The sequence below is a fragment of the Oryx dammah genome, unplaced genomic scaffold (genome assembly GCF_014754425.2).
Source record: "Oryx dammah isolate SB20612 unplaced genomic scaffold, SCBI_Odam_1.1 HiC_scaffold_8, whole genome shotgun sequence".
Classification (NCBI taxonomy): domain Eukaryota; kingdom Metazoa; phylum Chordata; class Mammalia; order Artiodactyla; family Bovidae; genus Oryx; species Oryx dammah.
In genome coordinates this window covers 14,286,952-14,308,304 of record NW_024070192.1, presented here as the reverse complement: position 1 = coordinate 14,308,304, position 21,353 = coordinate 14,286,952, and the positions used below count along the sequence as shown (strand labels likewise).

Here is a 21,353-nt window from a genome sequence, read left to right as displayed (position 1 = left end):
CTCCTCCTGCCTGTCTTCCCACCCACTGAGCCCACTGCTCCCTCACCAGCCAGACAACTACCCAGGAAGACAGCTCAGAACGACCCCCTGGTCTGAGAGCGGTGGTCAAGTCTTGAAGAAAATGGAGCTGACTTCCAAATCTAAAACTGCCTTTATTTGTGGTTGGCTCAGCGTAAGGTGCCATCATTGATCAGCAGAGTTATAAAACTGTACAGGAGGTACAAAAATAGGCTATTTAACGTAGATAATTACCCTCACATCATCGACCTTTAAAAATACACATAAAAATAGTACAATCTGGCAGTTCATAAAATATAAAGCTAAAAAGAGGATTTTTAGGTTCCACAAAGAGGATTGTATCACACGATTAACACATACTCATGAAACAATTAACCATCCACAGAGAAGACACAATGGCACAGAATTTTTTTTTTTAAATCACTTAAAAATTAACATTTTTACCCTGACCAAATTATTCACCCTTTAATGACAAAACTACTGTAAGGCATCCATCCCATGGAAGGATACAGTATAACTTTTCCAGTTTTAAAATGGTCAGGGGTGTTTATCCAAAGCAAATCTGATGTGCTTTAAGCAAGTGCAACTGTCACTGGATACACTTCAGAGTAAAAATTAAATAAATATAAATAGGTTCAATAAATAGGTCATTGCAAAAAGAATACTACATAAAGTTAGCATCTGAGAATGTGGCAGAATCAACTGGTAATGCTTTCTAGGTCAGTGGGGACGCCCCCGTCACAGCTTCTGGGACACTGAAAAGCAATTACTGGACACTTGAGAACAGGGGGTGAGGTGAGCGGGGTGGGGACTTTGGCTGGAAGAGTTGGTTAAGGCTGCTCCAGTGGGGAGGCTCATTTTGGATGCTGTCTTTGTGGTTTTCCAAGAATACAGAGAGGATTTAAGTCCTGATACAAGAATTGGAACCAGTTACTTGTGGGAAATCACTGATTCACAGAGCAAACCAAATATACAAAGAGCAGTCTCTTTGGTTTAAAAGGTAATGGTCCAAAAAAAAAAAAAGACCCCAAAGAACAATGACGGTCCAACCCTGGAAGGTGGAATTCCGGCTCATCTGGACGGGACACCTGGAGACTTACTTCCAAGCAAGCTTGACGTGCACAGCGATGCACAAATGAGAACAGCCCCGGGAAGCTCACGCCTGGCCCCGGGCCAAATTCGGAGAAAGAAGCGTCCAAGAGGAGAAAGCCCTACAATCCAAAGGACACCCCTCTCATCTTTGACGTCAGACCAGCCATCAGTTCCATCTTTTTCACTGCGGTGATAAATGAATGGCATTCACACAAAACCTCACCCAAAGGATCAGTCAACTGAAGAAACTACTCCAGGATGGTGAAGGGTGGCCAAGGAAAAGAGACACTGGGAAATAAGAAGAAGAGGGATTTCAGAAGCTGAACGATCGGAGAGAAAGCTCAAGAGAAGAGAGAGAGGCTCCCTTCAAGTGTGCTGGGCTCTGTCCCCCAGCCCTTCCACAGAAGGCTGTGAAAACGGAACCAGCCCACCTCCCTGGATGACCTCAAGGCTGAGGATCCGATGAACACAATGAGAACAGTCCCGGGAAAGCCAAACCTGGCCATGGTTCAGCTTCGGAGAAGAGCGTCCAAGGGGAGAAAACTCTACTACCCAAAGGCCCCCCTCCCACCTTCGATGTCAGACCAGACTCCAGTTCTTCTCTTTCGCTGTGGTGATAAATGAATGGCATTCACACAAAACCTCACTCAAAGGCTCAGGGTGAGCTCTGATAAGGAACTTTCTTCTGAAGTTGGTAGGAAGGAAGCACTTAACTGGGCCTGCTAACCGGGGCATCGCCCACTGAAAGATGTGTAAGGGGTGGGAACGATGTCTCCCTGGGGAGAGCCAACAAGGACAGCTGCACTGAGAAAGGGGAGATGGGAGAGGAACTTGGTGCCAGGGTGGCGTGCGTGCGCCATCAGGTGCTTTAGTGGCATTGCTGAACACCTGCGATTGCCAAGCGTGCAGACGCTCTGGAGCCCGTGACAGCTGGAGCTCTTTAAAAACTGAAGTTAAAAGGACTCAAAAAGCAGCGTGAGGATTCTGGCAGGTATGCCAAGGACAGATTCAACACGAGGTTCAATACAAGACTTAGAGAGACGATGGTGTCCTTGGGATTCCTAACAGATGCAACTAAATTCTGTCTTAAAGATGAGACAGGACTTCCCTGGTAGTCCAGTGGATAAGAACTCGTCTGCCAATGCAGGGGACACGGGCTCGACTCCTGGTCTGGGGAAGTTTCCATATGCCTCAGGTCAACTAACTGAAGCACTTACTGAAGCCGTGCTCCCTATAGCCCGTGATCTGCAAGAAGAAAAGCCACCTCGATGAGAAGCTGCTGACCTCAACTAGAGTAGCCCCTGCCTGCCACAAGTAGAGAAAGCCTGTGTGCAGCAGCAAAGACCCAGCACAGCCAAAAATAAATTAAAAAAAAAAAAAAAAGAAGAAGATAAAGATGGTGTACTTGTGAAAATTCAGCCTTCCAAGAATCATACAGAAGATCAGAGCAATGGCTCAGCTGTGACAGGACGTGGCTGACTGCAGAACCCTGCCCAAAACAACAGGAAACCAGAACTCTAGAGACCAGGACAAGATAAACCAGATGGTGCCCGAGGTGTTGTCATGATGGGCACACACAAGCCCTCTACAGGCCACATGGGAGGACAGACGGGTGCCTGGGTTCCCACGGGTGACGGAGAGAAGATGAACAGAAGGCGACCTGCTGGGTGCCAACCCCAGACGCGTGCCCTTCCCTACCTCCGCGTTTTCTTCGCAGTGCTATTTACTCCCTGTCCGCTCTCTACCACTGGCTCGTGCGAAAGCTGAGGTTTGGCCTGTTTTGTTCTTCTGTGTCTCTGGCACCCAATATCCTGTCCAGCACATATAGAAGTGCTCAAATAAAATACAGTGAATAAACGAGTCTGAGACAGTTGGAGGGTAGTACCACAAGCAGAAAAGGCAGTTTAAAGAAAAAGCTGTCCTGGAGGCAAGAGGGACCAAAACAGAGAGACAGTCCTTTAAATCACTTGTGGTACTTTCTCCTTCTCCACCTGACCAGTCTCATCATCTGCCCTGGCGGCAAAGCAACCTGCAGAGCCGTATGAGAGCAGCTGGGGAGGGGGCTGGCCCGGGAGCATCAGAGCTGGGAGAAGAAAGACGTTGGTCTTCCGTGTTCCTGAAAAACGGACAGCATGGTACGAGGCATGATGCCAACCGAGGATGCTGGGTTCCCAGGTCTAAGTGAGGCAACGAATGAGGTTTAAAGAAAGATGCAGGATAATTTAAAAGAGAGAGAGAGAAGATGACTTTAGGCAGACGGAAAGGAAGGGAGTTGAATTCACTGAAAGCAGAATGAGTGTGTTGGTGACTGGCTCTTGCTCAAATCCACTGCCAGAAAACATCTTGCGAGGAGAAGAAACAGCAATTTCTCTCTGTCAGTTAAAGAGAAAACTGATAGTAACATTCTTTCTCCCGAGCGGAGTCTCTGAGTTCACCAGGACCGAACTGCAGCAATCTGTCCACCCAGCTAGAGAAGGTCCTCAGAAAATGCTTTCTCACCTGCATCCTGACTGCAGTAAACTTCTAAGGGCTTTCCACAGAGAAAAGACAGAGAAATTTTTGACCAACACTAAGGTTAAACATTGTATCAATTTGGGGGGGAAAAAAACCCATGGTATTGACATGATTTGGAGAGTGGGATTTTGAGATTGTGTCACACACGTACATAGTGTGGCCACGCTGTTTCTCTTCAGCATTAGAGAACCAGGGGATGGGGCTTTCCGTGCCCCACAAAATAGAAGATGTATTATTCTGTTTCTTGCATTGCTTCTTCATGAGTAAGCTTCAAGTTCAGTTTAGCTCACACTAACGTAGCATTCTACAGTATGATCAAAATAAAAAGTTATTAAAATCTGCCAGGAGAAACATAAAAGCCTGCCCACAAAGTGTGTGGTGACTCTGGCCTCGGCTCTCAACCCCCTGGCCCGTCCTGCTGGCCCCAGGGACAGAGTGGCCTCACTGCCTGCCCGCTGGCCAGGACGCCCCAGTGGGCCCTGAATGTCCCCTCTGGCCCCTCTGGCCTGTCCCTGCCCGGGTCTGAGCTTCTAGCCCTCATGGCCAGGGGACTTATCCCCTCTTGCCCCCAGATGCTCCTAAATAACCCCGAGTGCCCAAGGCGCGGACCCACCAAGGGCCACTGTTCAGGCCACCAGTGCCCGGGGCCACGGCATCCTCTCAGTGTCTGTGAGACCTGTAGACACAGCCTTGCCTTTCAGAGTGCCAGGCTGGCCTGTCTCCTCACCGTACCCCTACGCTCAAGGTTCTTTCTGCCCCAGAGGAAATGCTGGTCACAGTGACCTGGGAGCCTGTGGGTGCACAGTGTCTCTGATCCCCAGGGATGACACCCTCTGAAGGCCCTCCCCCTCCCAGGGACCCTCTCTTCCAGGGCCCTGCTCCTAGCAGGGGCCACACTTGGTACAGCTCGGCCTAGCTGGTTCAAGAGAGGGTGCTCCTGGACCCAGCACGCAGGCAACATGGAAGGGTCCCTAATCTCTCTTCCTTAAAGGCCTACAGGCCAGCATCAGACAGGGAGTTTTAAAAGAAATGCAAGTCTGAAGCGAGTATATCCAGAAGACGGATGGTGCTCCTCTCTGCCTCTGGGACTGGTCCTCCTTTGCAAACATTCCCCGATGGTCCAGCTTTCATGACCAGTGTCTTCCCAGCTCCTCCGCAGGTTGGGGGGGTGGGGAGGAATCACCTCTCGCCCTGCCTGGGGTTGGTATCTTCCCCTGCTGGCTGCGGAACGGGCAGCTCAAGGCACTTGGCTTCAGGGCCTGGTCTCCCTGCTCGGCCGGGAGGCACCGGGCTGCGGCTCGTAGAGACCAGGCCCTCAGTCCCAGCGAGGCCACCAGCGTGGAGGCCGCCCGGCTCAAAGGGCGTCTGCAGTCACGGGGGGCTGGGGCTCGGGGGGCTCGTGGTAGTAGGGCTGGAAGGGCCTCTCATGGCGGCACAGCTCCATGGCGCGGTAGGTGTGGGAGAGCAGGTGGGGGAAGCGGGAGGTGAAGTAGCGCACGAAGTCGTCGGGGAGGGCGCCCAGCGTCTCCTGCACCTCCTCAGGCAGCTCCCGGTAGTGGTGCTTCTGCAGACGGGCGGACACAGACACATGGTCAGCGGAGAGAAGCCCGTGGGACCCAGGCCAGACCCACTCGAGGAACACAGACTGTGAGGCTGGCTAAAGGGACCACCCGTCCACTCCCCAGTCTCTTCCCCTTCTTTGAGGGAGGCCTTTGAGGCTGGTGTGGGGAGAGTAGGGAGGGGCAGTCGGGTGCAGAAAGGGCCCCCATAGAGGGACTTCATCGGGTGCTGTCCAGGCGGGGAGAGGGCACCGTGCAAGCATATGGCAACTGAGCCCGCTTCCCAGAGCATGGCTCCCCGCCCCAGCATCCCTGAAGAGAAGGCTCATCCAGGGGAAGGAACAGCCGCTAATGTGTCCAGGGCAGCCACGGCCGCCCAGCCTCTGCGAGCTCCTCACTCCAGGGTGGCCGGAGCACCCATGGGGAAGGGATACGAGGAGGGGGTGGGGCAGCGGCCCTGCCCCGCCCTGCCGTGCACCCTTGGCCCTCACCTTATTCCTCATGGCTCGGAGGAGATCTCGGACCGAACTGCCTTTATAAGTTCTGAATTTCCGCAGATCTAGAAAAAAAAAAAAAAAAGAAGAAGGGAGGCAATGTAATAAACCCACTAGATTCCAAAAGAAGACAGTTTCTGGGGCTCCTGGAGATGAAGCAGTCTGAGGACAGAAACACGACCTAACTCCATCCTCATCGCAGATTCTCCCAACCTGAACCCAATGCGGGGCAGCTGCATTAGCTTGAACTCTGCCTCCCAGTCACGCCCGCGGTCAGAGATGGCCGCTGAGAACGCCGTGCCTGGCACAAACCTGTCACTCTGAGAGACGAAGGAGGACGCGCCCGAGAGCAGCGGGGTGACCGGCTACCCAGACCCCAGGAAGCCTCGGCCCCAGAAGCGGCATTTGGAGCCCCACGCGGCCTGGAGCTGTCGCTCCCACGCCTGCTTCTCAGAAGCGCTCAGGGGAACCGCTCCCGCCCACAGGCGCCCGGGCGCCTCGCGGTCACCTGTCTGCAGGGGGACGGTGATGTTCTCCCGCCAGTCCATCTTCACCACGGCCCGCCCGCCGCGCTCCAGCTGCTTCACTATCGGGCCGTCCAGGGCCTCCTTCTCTATCCGGTCACTCACGTCCTGGGAGGGAGACAGGGCAACAGGGGACAGTCAGTGTGGAGGCGCCGAGGGCCGAGGACGGCCCGGCCACCCCTGCCTGAGCCGGGCAGCGAGGGTCCTGCGTGCTCCCCGGGAGCGGCCCCGCCTGCCGCTCGCTGAGGAGAGACCTCCCGGCTCCACCAGACGCGCGCCGTCCACAGGCCTGCAGCACCTCGCCCGCCTGTCACCCACACTACGTGCCACACGGGGCCACGTGTGCAATCTGTATTCACCGATGAACCAAGAAAAAGGTTCACTTGGATTGACATGCTGTGACTTCTGTGTGCCCACACACACAAAGCCATGACTGATGGGGGGAGGTTTATCATTCTTCAATCAAACAATTAGAAAACAACAGGAAGCCAAGACCTCTTGGAGGAGGAAAGCCAGTGACAAGAGTATCGGGTCCAAAGGCCCCAGCTATGGATCCAAATCTTCCTCTGTGTTTGAGGGTATGGACCTGACCACGGGCCTCTCGGAGTCCCCATCAGTGAGACAGGTCCACTGAGCAGCCTTGTGGGGAGCACAGCCTTCATCTTTGATGAAGATAAAATCAGACCAGCTGACTGTCTAACTTGCAGTTGCAAAAGGAAAGCCCTGTGGGGAACTGACGGCCGACTTGGGTACAAGGGGGGCTTCCCTGGTGGCTGAGTGGTAAATAATCCACTGTAATGCAGGAGACGCAGGAAACAGGGGTTTGATCCCTGGGTCGGGAAGATCCCCTGGAGGGGGGCATGGAAACCCACTGTAGCATTCTTGCATAAAGAATCCCATGGCGAGAGGAGCGTGGTGGGCTACGGTCCATAGGGTCGCAAGGAGTCGGACATGACCAAAGCAACTAAGCATGCACTTGGGTACCTGGGGGCACTGGGAGCTGAACCACAGAGCTGGCACAGCTTGTGATATGGACGGAAGCCTGTATGTTCACAAGACATGTGACTGGAGATGCTAAGAACTTACATCTCAACCCGGGGTGCAGTGAAGTTCCCTTTGCATAAGCTTTATCCCTGCTCTACATCTTATCATCAGCCAAGTGACCTGGCGAGTCTGGAGGTCCCTTGAAGACGTCTGCCCTCAGCCATAATGTTACTGCATTCTTAGACTACAGTGTGACGTAGACATTAACACTTATGCACACCGGGAAACCAAAAAGTATGTGTGGCTCGCTCTACTGCAATATTTGGCTTATCACCAGGGTCTGGAGCCGAGCCTGCAGTATCTCCTAGGTCTGCCTGTATGAAGAAAATATATTGAGATGTCAACTGTGGTTCTCTTTCAGTTGTGGGATTATGGGTCACTTGTTTCATTCTTCATTCTTTGCTATAATTTATGGAAAGAAACGGGCAAGGTTAAATGAATATCTTTGATGAAGAAAACAAACATCTCCACCTGGAAGAACTGGAGCTGCTTTTCCAGGCTCCAGAAGAAAGGGTGTTTCAGCACATGCTTCGCTGATGGGCGCTTCTGGGGGTCCATGGCGATCATCTTCTCTATTAACTCCCGGGCAATGACGTCCTCTGCAGAGAAGGAAAATAGACACACAGCTCGTTATGACCAGCCTCAAGCTGCAAGCAAATAAATATCCAAAACCTTAACAGTCTGCGTCCCTGCGACTCAAGGTTCTACTGACAAGCGAAAGTTGCTCAGTCGTGTCCAACTCTTTGCAACCCCACGGACTGTACAGTCTGTGGAATTCTCCAGGCCAGAATGCTGGAGTGGGTAGCCTTTCCCTTCTCCAGCGGATCTTCCCAACCCAGGGATCGAACCCAGGTCTCCCACATTGCAGGCAGACTTTTTACAAGCTGAGCCACAAGGGAAGCCCAAGGATGCTGGAGAGGGTAGCCTATCTCTTCTCCAGCAGATCTCCCCAACTCAGGAATCAAACCGGGGTCTCCTGCATTGCAGGCAGATTCTTTACCAACTGAGCTATCAGGGAAGCCCTGATAGCTACTGACAGAAACCCATTCTAGTAACATAAGACTTCGGCTAAGAAGGAGAGACCTCATCACGCAGTTAATGAAAAGGAGTGATCCGCAATACTCGCTATCAGAGTCTTGGGTGACACTGTCCTGCCTCCACACTGGACTGTGGGCCACCAGGATGACGTACTGGCTGAATGTGGATGGACGTGGGTAGAGAATCAAGATGAAGGTTAAAAATGAGCGTGCTTTCCCTCGTGGTCCAGTGGTTGAGAATCCGCCTGCCGACGCAGGGGACATGGGTTTGATCCCTGGTTTGGGAACTAACATTCTACGTGCCACAAGGTAAGTAAATCTGTGCATCACTGTGCCCTAGAGTCTGTGCTCCACGACGAGAAGCCCCTGCGATGAGAAGCCTGTACATCACAACTAGAGAAAGCCCGTGTGCAACAAAGACCACCCAGTGCAGCCAAAAATAAGTCAATAATAAGAAAAGAGCATGCTGCAAAATACTATGTACTATTTAACTCCACTTTTTATAAAAATATGAATATGTGTCTAGAGAGATGGTCAGAACCATGTGTACAAAGGTATTCATCACTGTGTATCGGATCTATGAGCCTTTATGCTAATCTGTTTTGTCCCCAGGGAATAAGGAAAATTAATCCATTAGCAAAATTGTAAGATAGTTTAAATCTTTTTAAAAGGCAGGAGCAGGTGTCACAGGCCGATTACAATGTGGGAAGCCCTTTAGTCAGGCAGAAAGGCTTGTCCTCACGCCTGGAGAGTGAGTACCCAGATCATCTGTCCCTAGACCAGGGTGACCCCCTGACTGCCAGCCCACACACAAGAGCCCAGTTTATGGGGCATGGCCCTTCTGTCTCCCCGAACATCGGAACAGGAAGGTACCGTGAACTGTTTAACCCTCAGGAGTCACAAACTGGAAAACAGAGGTCCCCAAAGGGGCCTTGCCCAGGTCACAAAGGTCGTCATGTGACCTCAGGAACCTGGGAGTTACTTGGCTTCAGGACACCCCACCCAGCCCTCCACCAGCTCTGGATCGAGTCCTTGGTTCACTGAGGCCCACTGGGCGAGCAGCTGGAAGGAAGGCCCTCTGGGGCCTCAGAGCCAGCACCACCCCTGCCCACAGGGGCTGCTCCTGAGCCCTTGACTCTGCCACCTGCTCACTGTACTTCCTGGGGTACAGGCAGTCAAGCCCTGCCTCTCCCCAGCCCCCACTCACCATGCTTCTCAGGGTGTAGGCAGTCAAGGCTGTAGGCACCCAGGAGGATGTTGGCCTGGCGCTGCAGGGACTTGCCAAAGGGGTGGCTGCCCTCAGATATCACGTAGTAGAAGACGCAGCCCGCAGAGAAGATGTCCACCGTGTAGGTCTGAAAAGAAACGAGGGGCGTCAGATGCTCTGGAGGATGGGGGAGTTCTCATTCTCACCTAGCAGCAGACGTGCAGCTGCTCGGAGCAGTGCTGGGTGTGGAGAACTGGGCTCTGGAGCCGAGGTGTGGGGCGCTGGCTCCACCACTGGCCCCCGGGAGCCCCCTGGCCACTCTGCACCTCAGCATTTACAACCGTGGAGTAAGGATGAGCCCACGGGGCTGCTGTGAAGATCGGCTGCGTCCTCACTGCTAGTCATTCTTTACCCAACCAGCTCGTCACTCCTTGAGGGCCAGGCTGCCTTTGCATCCCTGTGGTATCCCAGGTACGTGCATACAACAGGTCTTAACCTTTGTTAATAAATGAAATACAGCGTTTGGTGGGAATTCCCTGGAAGTCCAGATTAGGACTCTGCGTCTCACTGCTAAGGGCATGAGTTCGATTCCTGGTCAGGGAACTAAGATCTTGTGTGCTGTGTGGTTAGGCCAAAAAAAAAAAAAGGAGTGTTTCATTCAAAAACAGCTCCAGAAAGTGATTATTTGACAAGTTTCCAGCGCGTTCACTCTGATGCTATCTATTAACATGTCTCACTTATCCCATGAAACCATTCCGTGTCTAGAGATGAAACCAGTGTATGTGTGACTTCTAGCTTGGTCTACGTGGGGTGTAATGCTGGGGTATAACCCAAGCACGGCGTGGGTCCCTCACGCCAGGCCCCACCATTGGATCTTCCACTAGACGACGTGAGGCTCTGGTGAGAGAAAGTCAGGAGCTGGTCACCTTCCTCACTGGAGAAAACACACCCTTCACGAGAGCCTCGTGAGGTGAGTGGAGCAAACGTCACCATTCCCAGACGAAGACACAGAGCGAAGCCCAGGGTCACTGCTGGGGAGTGACGAGCCAGGGCAAGACGCAGGTCTTATTGCCAAGTCCAACAAATTACTCTGTTGTCAGAGCGATCCTGAGGTGGCTGACAGATTCAGTACAGGAGAAGCAAGTCCACCAGCGCCGACGTCCCCACCTAACAGCCGCTTCCCGCCTCCGCCGGGGACGGCCGACGCCCCCTGTTCTCCACAGCCTGTGCTGCTGGCGGCTCCAGCCTCCCTTCCCTGATGCTGCCCCGGGGCTCCTGTCCTGCATGCTGGCCCTCTGCCTCCAAACTCTAGGGCTCACCTCTAGGCTCAGTTATGCTCTTTCCCAAACTCATTTCTGCCTCTGGTCCTTGTAGTTTAAATCCTCCATAAGCTGATAAAACACACATGCTGCCAAGTCTGAGGTAAGCTGAGTCTTTAGTAAGACTTGATATGAGAAAGTTGCTACAAAAATTGCTGTGGGATTAGACGTGGGAGACTCAACTGTGAGCTAGACGGGACATAAATAGCTTGAGGCTAGGATTCCACTCTCAAATCACTCAGGGGGTGTTTAAAGCGTCTGAGTCTCAGTGCAGAAGTCACCGAAGGCATTGTGAGCGTGCTTTATGCAAGAGAGGAAATCAGCAACTCCACTCAGTTGGACCCAAAGTCAAAAAAACACCTTGTTTTACAGTCAAGGTTTCTCTTATTTAGAGAGCCATGTGACTTAAATTTAAAATTAAATGTTTACAGTGTGTATTTTCTTATGATTCTCTATCGTAACTGACTTTTTTGATTAACAGACCAACTGCTGGTCCCCAGTGAATTAGATAAGATGGCTCTGGTGCATCTTATCTATTTTAGGATGGCTGGTCCCATCCAAGTTTACTCAGGAAGTGTTGGATAATCCTCCAGGGTCTTGGTGAGCTAGAAAGCAAGGTGCTCAGACACGACTGGGCTCTTAGCAGAAGAACGAAGAACCCAGCTCAAAGAGGCTCCGGTTGGGCAAATCTGGAACAATTTGAGTATCAAAAGGAATGGGAGCTATTTTCACAGACGTTTAAGAAACATCTGATGAAGCTCAACTTTCAGGAACCAAGGACTGCCAGAAAATATTAGCCTCTACATTAAGCATTTAGATGCTTACCTGAAATCTGCCTTATACAAAGGAATAGTATGGATAAATTGAACTGCACATTTTTTAAAAACTTGATTGCTTTTAAAGCAGAAATTATAAGGTTGTAAAAAAAAAAAAAAAGGGGGGGGATAGGAACAAAAACAAATAAGACTACACCAGGTTATATCACTTTTTCACCGGGTTATATCACTTTTCACCGGGTTATATCAGTTTTTCACCAGGTTATATCACTTTTTTTTTTTTTAATCCATGAGTCCATAGTGACTTAAAAAAAATAGAAAGGGCATAGAAAAATGTCAGCTAATAAATGTAGAATTTCAACTGAATGGAGTGGTTCAGGCAAGGGATGCCAGCGCATGCTGACTCATTACCTGAGTGACGGTTGGTACCAGGAAACTGACATTCTGCCAGGGTGTGGCCCCACAGAGTCCTGGCAAAGGGGATATGCCACTGTTCGACACCTGTGCCAGGTGGGCCAACTCAGCCTCACCAGTTAGGGGTACCGTAATAGTCATGGTACAACCTGAGTGTGGCTGTTCTTGTCCAAAACACTTAATTTGAATCCAACTGAACCTTTAGACCTACCCCTAGTTCACAAGAAATATCAGGAATAGATGGGCAAACTCAACATCACCAAGAGGAAATGGGTGAGTGAATCCTGAGTGGGGCGTTCTACAGAGAAGCATCTGGACTCCTCAGAGAGCCACTGTCGTGGGGCAGAAAAGGTGAGAGAACTGTGTTAATTAAAGGAGAGAAAATCAGGGACTTCCCTGGTGGTCCAGTGGTTAAGACTCCACACTCCCAATGTAGGCGGCCTGGATCTGACCCCCGGTTGAGGAACTGTTCAAATGCCATGCAACAAACACTTCGTTGGGTCCTGGTTGACAAAATCCAGCTCTATAACAGACCTCTGGGGAACAACTAGGGAAACTTGAATATGGATTGAATACTAGGCATCGTGGAAACAGTAGTAATGGTTGAGGTGTAATCATGGTGAAGTGGTTAGGAGGTAGAATGTACTTGTCTTTGGGAGACAAGGGCTAAAGCATTAAAGGGTAAAGGGCTGGGAGGCCTGCCACTTTTATGCAAGTAGTTTAAGGGACAGAGAGAAAGTGAAAAATATTGACAGATGCTGAACTGAGGTAGAGGTACAGGGGCACTCACTGCTCTCAATTCTCTGTATTCTCAAAACAGAAAGTTGGAAAACCAAAAATTTTAAAAAGAATGAAAACAAGTCTACTCACCTTATGCTAGCCCTGATTTCCCAGTTCCCCAAAACAGGGGGAAAGTGACTGGAAGAGTAGGAGGGGAGAAACACAGACCACGGCCCAGGAGACAATGTTAAAGTGGCAGCACGCGCTGCTGGGAGAGTAGCTCTTTGCTACAGAAACATCGTTCTCCAGCAGTGAGCGCCGCAGCCCGTTGGCAACTGGAGCTTCTGACTCCCAAAGGTACAAGAGGCTGGCTCCGCGCTTTTCACAGAGTGTGCCCATTACTCACGGGGTTCTCCTTGCAGTCTTCGCTCAGCATCTCCGGGGCGATCCAACCTTCGGTGCCTGGCACCCCCGAGCGGCGGCTGAAGCTGTGCCTGCCCACGGCCAGCTTCTTGCAGAGGCCGAAGTCGGAGATCATGGCCTTGATCCTGCCGTGTGCATTGGGCATGGAGAGGAGGATGTTGTGCGGCTTCAGGTCTCTGTGAACTAACAGAACAGCCCAGGTTAGTCCACTTCTTCCACCATGGGGACGCGCCCTCCTCAGATTCCCGAGAGACCCGCCACTGCCTCTAAAGCTTCTAGTCTTTAAATGTGAAAGTCCTCGGGTATGTAGACAACTGGGACCCCGGCCATGCAGCAAAGAGCTTCAGCAGAGGCGAGGCCACCTGGGCAAGTCATCTCCCCGCGCGGCAAGGGGGGCTTCTCACCGATGTTGAGGGAGTGCAGGTGGGCCAGGCCCGAGGTGGTCTGCTGCAGCAGAGTGATGGGCTCCAGGCCGAGGTGGGCGAAATCCTTCTGCTCCACGTACTGCAAGAGACACAAAGGCGGGGTCACCGCACGGGGCCCCCAGGGCTCAGCTCCTCAGCACACTTCTCTCTCTCTCTTTTTAAAAGTGATTCAATTTTATTTAGAAACACTCTGCCTGAAAGCTTTTGCTTTAATTAACATCTGGTATTGGGTCAGTTTGTTTTCTTTTATCATATTTTAAGAAAGAAATGAGAATTTTTACTGACAATGTTTTCTGCTTCCATCTTTTCCAGCAGACTTTCTCCTAAAGCTACAGGCTAACTTAAACAAGCAAACAAGGCTCCAGTTTACTAGTTTATAATGAGATGATGCGAGGGTAAGAAACCCAAGTTCACTGCCTCCTACAGTAAACTCTACGATGAGGCCAAATGATACTAAAACAGTTTTACAGCCTTGAAACTGAGCAGAAGGGATTCGATGGATGATCTTAATGACTCCAGTCATCAACTAGCATCCTCCTAGCCCACACCAGCCCTGACCAGCGACAAGAAGAAGGACTAACCACGTTTCCCGGAAGCCAAGAGGGAAAGAGATGCCACCTGCAACCAAAGACTTTCCCAGGCAGCCGAGGGGACCACACAATTAAAGTTTGGGTGGGGACTTCCCTGGGTGTCCAGTGGCTAAGACTTCAAGCTCCTAGTGCAGGAGGCCCAGGTTGGATCCCTGGTCAGGGAACTAGATCCCACATGCCGCAACTGAAGTTTTACGCGTACAGCAACTAAGAACTGGTGCAGCCAAGTAACTAAACTAAAAAAGCTAGGGAGATGAAAATGCACTATATTCCACTGCTTGTGGCTAAGTGCGTACATACCCTTGTCAACATGCAGCAAATGGTATTTAAAACTAACATATGTTAATGTAACCTTAATCAAGCTAATAAAAGTAAATGAAAAAAAAAAAAAAAAGCAGGCAGTCCCTAACAGCGCACGGGCGCTGCGGGGGAGGGACGGGGCGCTCACCTCCTGCAGTGTGGCTGCGCACAGCTCGATGGCGATGTACTGGAACTGCCGGTCCCTCTCGGTGCAGAAGTAGCGGATCACGTTTGGGTGCTCGTCCGACTCTCTCAGCAGCTGGACCTCACGGTCCGCGAAACTGAAGCACTCGGGGAGGATCCTCTTGACTGCCACGTCACGGTTGTCAAACATGCCCCTGCCAGACGACGAGGGAAAGGCGGGCTGAGGAAATGCCCAGTGAGCACTGGCCCGCGGGGCTCCTTCCACTGACGCAGCGGCTGCCTCTGCAGCCTCGTGGCCCACAGTGTCCCAACCCACCACCCGGAGGCCCCGTGCCCATCACTACCCTCCTGGGGGGAGCTCTTCTGTCTGCTCACTGTGATGACCCCCTGTGCCCCGGGAGCCAATGCGAGCTCCCACGTGAGACCATGGGGGTCCGTGGCTCTCCAGGCCACTCACCGGTACACGATCGTGCCCTCAGCTCCGTGGCCCAGGACATCCTTTGGACAGAAGGAGATTTTCCCAACCATCACCACGCTGGTCTCCTCATCTGGGTCAAAACAGGGAAAAGAACAGACGTGACTAAAGAACCTTGAGGCCAGAGTGGCTGCGAGCTCCCCGAGCTCAGATCGAGGGATGAGAATTCAGAGGGTTTATGCCCCTGGGGCCCTGGTGAGCAGAAGCCCCTGGGTCTGTCCCCACACTCACCGAGGGCCACCTCCTCCCTCAGTCTCCACCCTCTGTTTCTGCTTTACATTAATTACTGTGAGGATGGGAGCCTGAAGACAGGGCTTCTCTACAGGTCGGCCTAAAGGTCTGTACCTGAAACACTTAGGTAATGATGGGGGCGGGGGCATGTGAGGTGGAGAGACCAGTAGCAGAGTCTCCAGCCTGAGACCCAGGACTCCGGGGTCTCCTGCCCTGGTCCTGCGTCCATCCCCCCCAGAACATCAGCCGCAACAAGCGGCCTGAGACCACCTCCCCAAGGAAAGCGGCTCCACAGCTGCACGTGTATGCGTGGTAACTGGCCAGCCTGGGGGATGCCCTCGACCCAGGTGCTAGGGTGGCTCGGTTGGCAGCGACTCCCAGCCCCAGCAGAGCGAGACAGGGGGAAGGGTGCCACGGTGGCCCCTGGGAAAGAAGCCCTTTGAGGGGGAGAGGCTGAGCGATGGGGCAGAAGCCCAGCCCCCGAGTCGGGGGAGGGTAGGAGGAGGTGAGACCTCAGCAGACCCTTGGGAACATCATAAACCCATGGAGACCCCCAGGAGGCACGGGGGGCTCTGTGGTCCTCAGGCTGTGTTTCCACGAAAGAGAAGACGGCAGCTCCCTTTACCCTCGTCGTCCTGCTCCGGGAAGGGGCTGGTGACAGCCTTGGAGGTGGAGCCGGTGGAGTGGAGCGAGTGGTTGGAGGCTCGGGGAGACGTGTTGGGGCTGCTGGTGGCCGAGCTCTCCGAGTACTGGCCGGACGAGTCCTGGAGCTCGGCGTCCTGTGCTGCATCCCCGGGTGGGTGGAAAGGCAGCTGCTGCTGCTGCTGCAGGAGCTGGATCTTCTCCAGTTCCTTCTGGAACTGCTGGTGCTGGAGCTGCCGCTGCTGGTGGATGCTCTGGGAAGAGAAGCACGTGCCCAGGGCAGTACAGCTGCTCCCCTGGCGGACAGGCGGGCGTGGGAGGACAGGCTGCCTATGGCAGAGGAGCGGGCAACACTGGACGTGACCCCGGGGGTGGGACGCGACCGGTGAGAAGGCAGCAGGGGGCAGGATCAGTCAAGGACTGGATGGAGGTCTTCCTGCCTGTCAGACTTCCTAGGACAGCCCATTCCCCCGACTGGAGGGGCCGGCAGCAGCAGCCAAGGAGGGATTCTGATGTAAGTGGAGGACTCGGCCAGGTGGACGGGGTTCCGTTCAATTCTACGGTTCTGGGGCTTTTATGAAAGCCTGGGGGAATTCTCTGGCGGTGCGGAGATTAGGACTCTGAGCTTTCCCTGCCGAGGGTGCGGGTCCAATCCCTGGTTAGGGTGCGTGCTAAGTTGCTTCGGTCATGTCGGACTCTGTGACCCCATGGACTGTAGCCCGCTGTCCCCGGGACACTCTAGGCAAGAATACTGGAGTGGGTTGCTGTGCCCTCCTCCAGGGGATCTTCCCAACCCAGGGACTGAACCTGTGTCTTGTCTCTTATGTCTCCTGCATGAGCAGGTGGTTTTTTTTTTTTTTTTACCATTAGTGCCACCTGGGAGTGTAGCCAAAAAAATTAAAATCATGAAAGCCTGAGGATTGTTGCAAGAGTGAAACCAAACAGGAAGAATGGGTACCAGGTGTCTGAGGGCACAGCAGGCACGGAGAAGACCTGGCCGTGCTATCTACCACGGCCACACACTTGGCGGAGGTTTGTGCAAAGGTCGGCAGCAGTGCGGAGGCGAGGACGCGGGGGCTCAGATGTGGGCAGCCTGGCCGAGGTTGGGCTCCCAGTTCATCCCGCTGCCTTCCCCATGCCCACACTCCTCTCATTTAGTCTGAACAGCGCATTCCATCCTAGTTTGAAGTGGCAGCGACTGTGATTATTAAATTGTCCCCATGCGTGGGAAGGTGACTGTAAGGATGGGTGTGTAGCCAACACTCTCCTGGGAGTTTTCTGGAGAGCTCGCTCTCTCTTTTTCAACTTGGGTTGCAATTCTGGAAATTCCATCTAGTAGCTGGGTTACCTTGGGAGAGTTACTGAACTTCCCAAAGTATAGTTTCTTTCTTTGTGGTTAGGGGATAAATAGGGTTTCCCTGGTGGTGCTAATGGTAAAGAATCCACCTGCTGATGCAGAAGACCGGAGAGATACATGTTTGATCCCTGGGCTGGAAAGATCCCCTGGCAAAGGAAATGGCAACCCACTCCAATATTCTTGTCTGGGAAATCCCATGGACAGACCAGGCCCCTTGGCTTGTGGGATCTTAGTTCCCCGACCAGGGATGGAACCCAGGCTCTGGGCAGTAAGAGAGCAGAGGCTTAACCACTGGACTGCCAGGGAATTCCCATGTGTAGTCTTAAAATAGAAAATACAGTTAAGAATTTAAAGTGACCGGCAAGCAAGGTTTCCAAATCAATTTTTACAGTTAAACTGTAAGTTGTGAGTACAAAACTAATTTCCTGAGAAGTGAGCATCTCTTTGATTACAATGTATTTGAAGGTTAGCCAATATTGACTCTTGAGTGGGAAAAGAAGCGTGTTTGCTTGTCTGTTGCCTTTGTCTGGACCTCACTGACAGGCAAAGATTCAGAAGCGTGTGGGCGGGGGTAGGGGGAAAGGAGCAGAGCCTTACCAGGGGGTAGGTGATGATGAAAGCCACCCAGCCGATGAGCAGGAAGGTGCTCAGGATGATGGTGGCCATGTCCTTGAGCACGGAGTCCACGGGGGCCTCGGGCTTGGCGGGGGCACGGTCGAACTTCTCTTCCACAGCCGGAGAAACCGTGGTAGGTGCGTTCTCAGAAGTCTGGTCAACCAGGTCGATGACCTTATGTGGGAGAGAGTGGCGACATCACTGCTCCATTTCCAGCCAGATATAAATGAGCCAAACAATCAGGAGAAGCCATGACTCAGCTCAGAGGGGAGTGGGGTTTAGGGGAGAATGGACACGTATGGGTATGGCTGAGTCCCTTTGCTGTCCACCTGAAACTATCACAACATTGCTAATCGGCTATACTCCAATACAAAATAAAAAGTTTAAAAAAAAAAGAGAAGCCATGATTATTTATGAGGAATGACTATGCTGTGAAATATGTTGGATTGTTTTTAAGGCCCACCCAAGACCACAAAGCCAGATAACTGTTGCCCTTTTCAAAGCAACTGCCTTGAGAGGCCATGCGCTATTGCAGTGATGGAATCATTACTCAAAAAAACGGTTTTTAGAGAAATACTTTTGAAAGTGTCTTCACACGCAATATTCTTTCGAAAATCCTTATTAAAGGCAAAACCCTCCTTGGACAGTAGATTTGCTGTTTGGGGAAACTCTGAAATCATCGGTAACAAGTCTGGTAGAAAGCTGGTGGTCCACTTGATAACAGCATTTCACATTAAAAAGGAAAACACACAATCACACGATCTAGGAAGTAATAAAGCAGCTTTCCAACGTTGCTTATAAACTTTCAGTGCGACTCCAAGCACAAAACCATTTATTCAAACAGTCCACTATATTTCAAAGTTTTTAAAAAGCTTTAGGGTCCTTTGTTAAGCCCCAAATTAACTCAGATAAAGTGGAGTTTTGCTCAAACTCTTCAGAAACTCTAGGACTTCTAGAAAAATGCATTGATTTGTTCTGGGACATCTGCTTCTCCAGGAGTGCTTCAATTATTTGCTGGATGAGATGGACACACAGCCTCCTTGGCACCCCCATGCACTCACGCCTCCCTCTGCCTCCCTTGGGCCCGCTGCCGCCTGTGGGGGTGTGTGGGTGGCCTGGCTGGTGGCAGCTTAGGAATGTTTGCTGACCATGTGACCAGAGACACATCACTCATTTGGTTATATTTGCTCAAGAGTGTTTGTTTTAAAAAGTTAGTCTTCAGTTCAGTTCAGTTCAGTCGCTCAGTTGTGTCCAACTCTTTGCAACCCCATGAATCGCAGCACGCCAGGCCTCCCTGTCCATCCCCAACTCCCGGAGTTCACTCAAACTCATGTCCATCGAGTCAGTGATGCCATCCAGCCATCTCATCCTCTGTCGTCCCCTTCTCCTCCTGCCCCCAATCCCTCCCAGCATCAGAGTCTTTTCCAATGAGTCAACTCTTCACATGAGGTGGCCAAAGTACTGGAGTTTCAGCTTTAGCATCATTCCTTCCAAAGAACACCCAGGGCTGATCTCCTTTAGAATGGACTGGTTGGATCTCCTTGCAGTCCAAGGGACTCTCAAGAGTCTTCTCCAACACCACACTTCAAAAGCATCAATTCTTCAGTGCTCAGTTTTCTTCACAGTCCAACTCTCACATCCATACATGACTACTGGAAAAACCATAGCCTTGACTAGACGGACCTTAGTCGGCAAAGTAATGTCTCTGCTTTTGAATATGCTATCTAGGTTGGTCATAACTTTTCTTCCAAGGAATAAGTGTCTTTTAATTTCATGGCTGCAATCACCATCTGCAGTGATTTTGGAGCCCAAGAAAATAAAGTCTGACACTGTTTCCACTGTTTCCCCATCTACTTCCCATGAAGTGATGGGACCGGATGCCATGATCTTCATTTTCTGAATGTTGAGCTTTAGGCCAACTTTTTCACTCTCCTCTTTCACTTTCATCAAGAGGCTTTTTAGTTCCTCTTCACTTTCTGCCATAAGGGTGGTGTCATCTGCATATCTGAGGTTATTGATATTTCTCCCGGCAATCTTGATTCCGGCTTGTGTTTCTTCCAGTCCAGCGTTTCTCATGATGTACTCTGCATATAAGTTAAATAAGCAGGGTGATAATATACAGCCTTGACGTACTCCTTTTCCTATTTGGAACCAGTCTCTTGTTCTATGTCCAGTTCTAACTGTTGCTTCCTGACCTGCATATAGGTTTCTCAAGAGGCAGGTCAGGTGGTCTGGTATTCCCATCTCTTTCAGTCTTAATACCAGACAAATGCACACCAGAGTATTTTAATGGACTTTCAAAGGACCCTTTGCTCAAGATGGAACGATTATATAGGAAAATCTCCATGACAGCCATCTCTGGGTGTTAGATTAAGGGTATTGTTTAATTTTCTTTTTAAACTTTTGTTTTCTAGGTGTTTAATAACAAATATGCTGGGCTTTACTCAGATCAAAATCAGATCCAGATTTTAGGGCCCTGATCCCCCTCCAACCTGGCTGCCTCCAGAGACGAGGGACAACTCAGCACGTCCCAGAATCTTAAACGTCCACGTGATTTTCTTTCCGTTTCCCTCTGGATATAAATCTAAATCTCTAACATGAATTTGATATGATCACAGCCCTCTCCCCACATCATCAGTTACTCCCCTCTTTCTCTGGCCCTGCCCACAGGCCGTTCTCAGTCACAGGACCCCCACCGGCAGGGCTGCAGTATCCTCCAAGCCCAAATGGCCTCTGGACCCCGACCCCCAGCTCCCACCCTCCTGCAGCCTCCACACCTGCTCTGTGCCCCAGAGGCTGGAGCACATGGGCGAGGCGATGGTCTCCCCGCTCCCTGGCTTCCACCAGCAGATGAGACGGGGCTGGAGTTCTGTGGGGCTGCCCAGTATCTCTGCTGGAGCTCCAGGCTCCACTCCCTCCCCACTGGCTTCAGCCTCAAGTATGCCCTGAGCACCCCAGAACTGCCCATGGTGTGAAGGAAACGCCCCTTGAATCATCCTAGTTTGGGTGGTCGTCTGCTTCTGGCTGAGACCCTGAGAGCAGGCTTCATTTCCCCGGGCTCAGGAGGGCGACCTGGGCTGAGTCGGGCGAGCTTCCTAAGTGCCCACACCCACTCAGCAGGCGCCCTGGGTCCCTGCCAGACCAAGCGGCCAGAGCAGGCCAGGCCTGGCTGGAGAGCATCTCAGTCTCCCACCTGCTCTCTCGGCCAGCTCTCCCCTCACTGCCCGGCCTAGAGCACAGCTCCTGTGCAGTCACCTGACCGTGTCTCCCACGGCTCCCCGCCGGGCATCCTACAATCCCGTCAGGCTGTCTCCTCAGCCCCAGAGATGGATGCACAGGGTTAACCCTGCTCCGGGCCTGCACCTCCGCCTGTGTCCCTCCAGCGCACCCACCGCCTCCCCCTCCCGCTGTTGGCCCTCAGCGCTTTGCTGTG

General features: G+C 52.0%; 1 protein-coding gene across 1 annotated transcript in view; it reads right to left on the bottom strand.

Annotated features, from left to right (window-relative positions):
• Positions 1 to 132: 132 nt before the first annotated feature.
• The window catches only part of ERN1 (endoplasmic reticulum to nucleus signaling 1), an 82,945-nt gene continuing 61,724 nt past the window's right edge, over positions 133 to 21,353 (bottom strand). Inside the window, exons 12-22 of the mRNA XM_040244974.1 lie at positions 17,903 to 18,094; positions 15,932 to 16,202; positions 15,058 to 15,148; positions 14,605 to 14,794; positions 13,546 to 13,645; positions 13,125 to 13,324; positions 9,490 to 9,637; positions 7,717 to 7,844; positions 6,186 to 6,309; positions 5,675 to 5,742; positions 133 to 5,188 (exon numbers count right to left, since the gene is read on the bottom strand). Coding sequence (XP_040100908.1) covers positions 4,979 to 5,188; positions 5,675 to 5,742; positions 6,186 to 6,309; positions 7,717 to 7,844; positions 9,490 to 9,637; positions 13,125 to 13,324; positions 13,546 to 13,645; positions 14,605 to 14,794; positions 15,058 to 15,148; positions 15,932 to 16,202; positions 17,903 to 18,094 — 1,722 coding nt within the window. The 3' untranslated portion in view covers positions 133 to 4,978. The remainder of the gene's footprint in view (positions 5,189 to 5,674; positions 5,743 to 6,185; positions 6,310 to 7,716; positions 7,845 to 9,489; positions 9,638 to 13,124; positions 13,325 to 13,545; positions 13,646 to 14,604; positions 14,795 to 15,057; positions 15,149 to 15,931; positions 16,203 to 17,902; positions 18,095 to 21,353) is intronic.